Source organism: Haplochromis burtoni, unplaced genomic scaffold (assembly GCF_018398535.1).
Source record: "Haplochromis burtoni strain Fernald_Lab_line unplaced genomic scaffold, NCSU_Asbu1 Contig_613, whole genome shotgun sequence".
Lineage (NCBI taxonomy): Eukaryota > Metazoa > Chordata > Actinopteri > Cichliformes > Cichlidae > Haplochromis > Haplochromis burtoni.
Genome location: NW_024582974.1, coordinates 289,120 through 291,571, shown reverse-complemented (window position 1 = coordinate 291,571; position 2,452 = coordinate 289,120). Strand labels below are relative to the sequence as shown.

The 2,452-nt window shown below is 43.6% G+C and overlaps 1 protein-coding gene across 1 annotated transcript; it reads left to right on the top strand.

Annotated features, from left to right (window-relative positions):
• The first annotated feature begins 6 nt into the window (after positions 1–6).
• LOC121812481 (dnaJ protein ERDJ3A-like) lies at positions 7–2,114 on the top strand. Its single transcript, XM_042214811.1, has one exon. It carries the CDS (start codon positions 807–809, stop codon positions 1,923–1,925), a length of 1,119 nt encoding a protein of 372 aa, XP_042070745.1. The 5' UTR covers positions 7–806; the 3' UTR covers positions 1,926–2,114.
• Positions 2,115–2,452: the final 338 nt, after the last annotated feature.

Genomic DNA, 2,452 nt, shown 5'->3' with positions numbered 1-2,452 from the left:
GCTCAGCTTCATTTTGTACTGAAGGGCTCATGAATAGGCTGAATCTTTCAGGAAGGAAAACTGGCATTCTTTTGCGGACAATGGGTCAGGAGAAAATGGTCAGTAGCTATGTGTTTCAGATTTGGAAGTAGCTGGTTTGGATTTAGATCACTACTGTGACTTGCCTGACTTATTTACTCAGAAAAGCATGCCTGTTCATCAATGTAATATTCCCCGACAGGAAGATCTCGATAGATGGCCACATTTGCGCCATATTAAGATACTGGAGATAAATTCCGGGGTAGACCTGTTGATCGGGACCAATGTGCCCAAGGCTTTAGAGCCATGGGAGGTTGTTAGAAGTCAGGATGGAGGTCCCTATGCAGTAAAAACTATGCTGGGTTGGACGGTGAATGGTCCTCTCAGAGAGGATCGTAAGACTGACATTTTTGATGTGAGTGTCAATAGGATTTCCGTGGCAAGATTGGATGAGCTGTGGGAACGTCAAATGAAGGCTGATTTTCCAGAATGTATTCAGGATGAGCAGTTTGCTTTGTCTAGAGAAGATCAGCAGTTTATGAAGTCAGTGATGGATTCTGTTAAGTTGGTTGATGGTCATTACACCATTGGTTTACCTTTTAGGTGCAATCAGGTAAACATGCCAAATAATAGGAAGGCTGTAGAACAGCGAGCTATGAGCCTTAAACGGAAGTTTGTCAAGGATGATTCCTGGTTGTCAGGGCCAAAGTTTCTTGCTGAACCAGAAATTAATTGGCCAGTGAACCTTGATTTTGGAAAGATCTCTTTTAAATGATCCAGAGATTAAAATGGCCAATTTAGTTAATGCTGTTGATGCAAATGAATACAAGAGTGCATCAATCAGGGACATCAAGAAGGCCTACAGAAAGCTGGCTTTGCAGTTACACCCCGACAGAAACCAAGACGACCCGCAAGCCCTGGACAAGTTCGCAGACTTGGGGGCAGCCTATGAGGTCCTCTCAGATAAGGAGAAAAGGAAACAGTATGACATGTATGGAGAGTACAGGCTCAAAGAGGGTCACCACAGCTCTCACAGCGATATCTTCTCCAGTTTCTTTGGTGATTTTGGGTTCATGTTTGGTGGCAACCGACAGCAACAGGACAGGAATATTCCCAGAGGAAATGACATAATACTGGACCAGGAGATTACACTGGAAGAAGTGTGCTCTGTGAACTTTGTGGGTGGCGAACGTGAGTTGAAAGAGGCAGTGGAAGGATGGAATCAGGCACAGATTCATGAGATGCTGCTGCAAAAGGGCATAAAGTGGATTTTTAATCCTCCTGCTGGTTCCCATCATGGCGGTGTTTGGGAACGTCTCATAAGGTCTGTCAGGAAGGTGTTAAATTCCATTTTGAAAGTGCAGAATTTGGACGAAGAAGGCCTTTGTACAGTTCTTTGTGAGGCAGAGGCTATTGTGAACAGTAGACCAATAACTAAAGCCTCTACTGATCCTAATGATTTGGAGGCCTTGACTCCTAACCATCTGTTGTTGCTTAAGACCAAGCCATTGATACCACCAGGAGTGTTTCAGAAGGGGGACGTGTATGGACGACGTCGATGGAGGCAAGTACAGTACATGTCTGACCTGTTCTGGAAGCGCTGGGTCAAGGAGTACCTGCCCCAGCTTCAAGAGCGTCAGAAGTGGCAGAGAATCGGACGGAACTTCATTCCTGGGGATGTGGTTATCGTTGTCGATGATTCTGCGCCTCGTAACTCTTGGGTGACTGGAAGGATTGTGGAAGCAATTTCTGACAGTAAAGGACTTGTACGTCAGGTTCGTGTTAAAACAAAGACTGGTTGTTTGGACAGGCCGATCACTAAAGTGTCTTCTACAGGAAGCAGAAGAGTCATGAAGATTGACTTTTTCAAATGTCTATTTGTATTAATGTATATTTGTTTATTTTGAATTAAAATTGTATCTTTGAATGTTTGATAAAGGATAGATCATGTTTATCAATATGTCTCCTACATGGTAAGTATGATGTAATTATTGCTCTAAAATAATTAGGGGCTGGTATGTAGGAGCCATACGAGTTCCTTTTTTGACTAAGTGGGTTGGTTTAAATGGACTCACTGTATAGAGATTGAAAATGTGACGTCATTCAGGGGTAAAACCGCAAAGGATTCTGGGAACTCGTGGCAAGAGGTACTAGCGCACGCAGGCTTTCAATTGAAATCAGTTACACAGCGATAAAAAGAAACACAAAAATGTCAAGAAGCTGTTGTATTATTAACTGCAATAGCCGGTCGCATGACAGCCACGGGAAGCCGACGGGTAAAGAGATCGGTTGTTATCGGATTACGTCGTTGAAGAGAAATTGTTCGAGCCATGTTTCCGAAGTAACAAAGACGCGACTGGATTGCAGCCATTCAAAGACAAAATATAACGTCCCAGAACACTCCAGCTCACAGGTTAGTCTGCTCCAAGCATTT

Bases quoted from the DNA above. Each gene is read 5' to 3' on its own strand.
- LOC121812481 (XM_042214811.1), top strand. From the start codon at position 807: ATGGCCAATTTAGTTAATGCTGTTGATGCAAATGAATACAAGAGTGCA.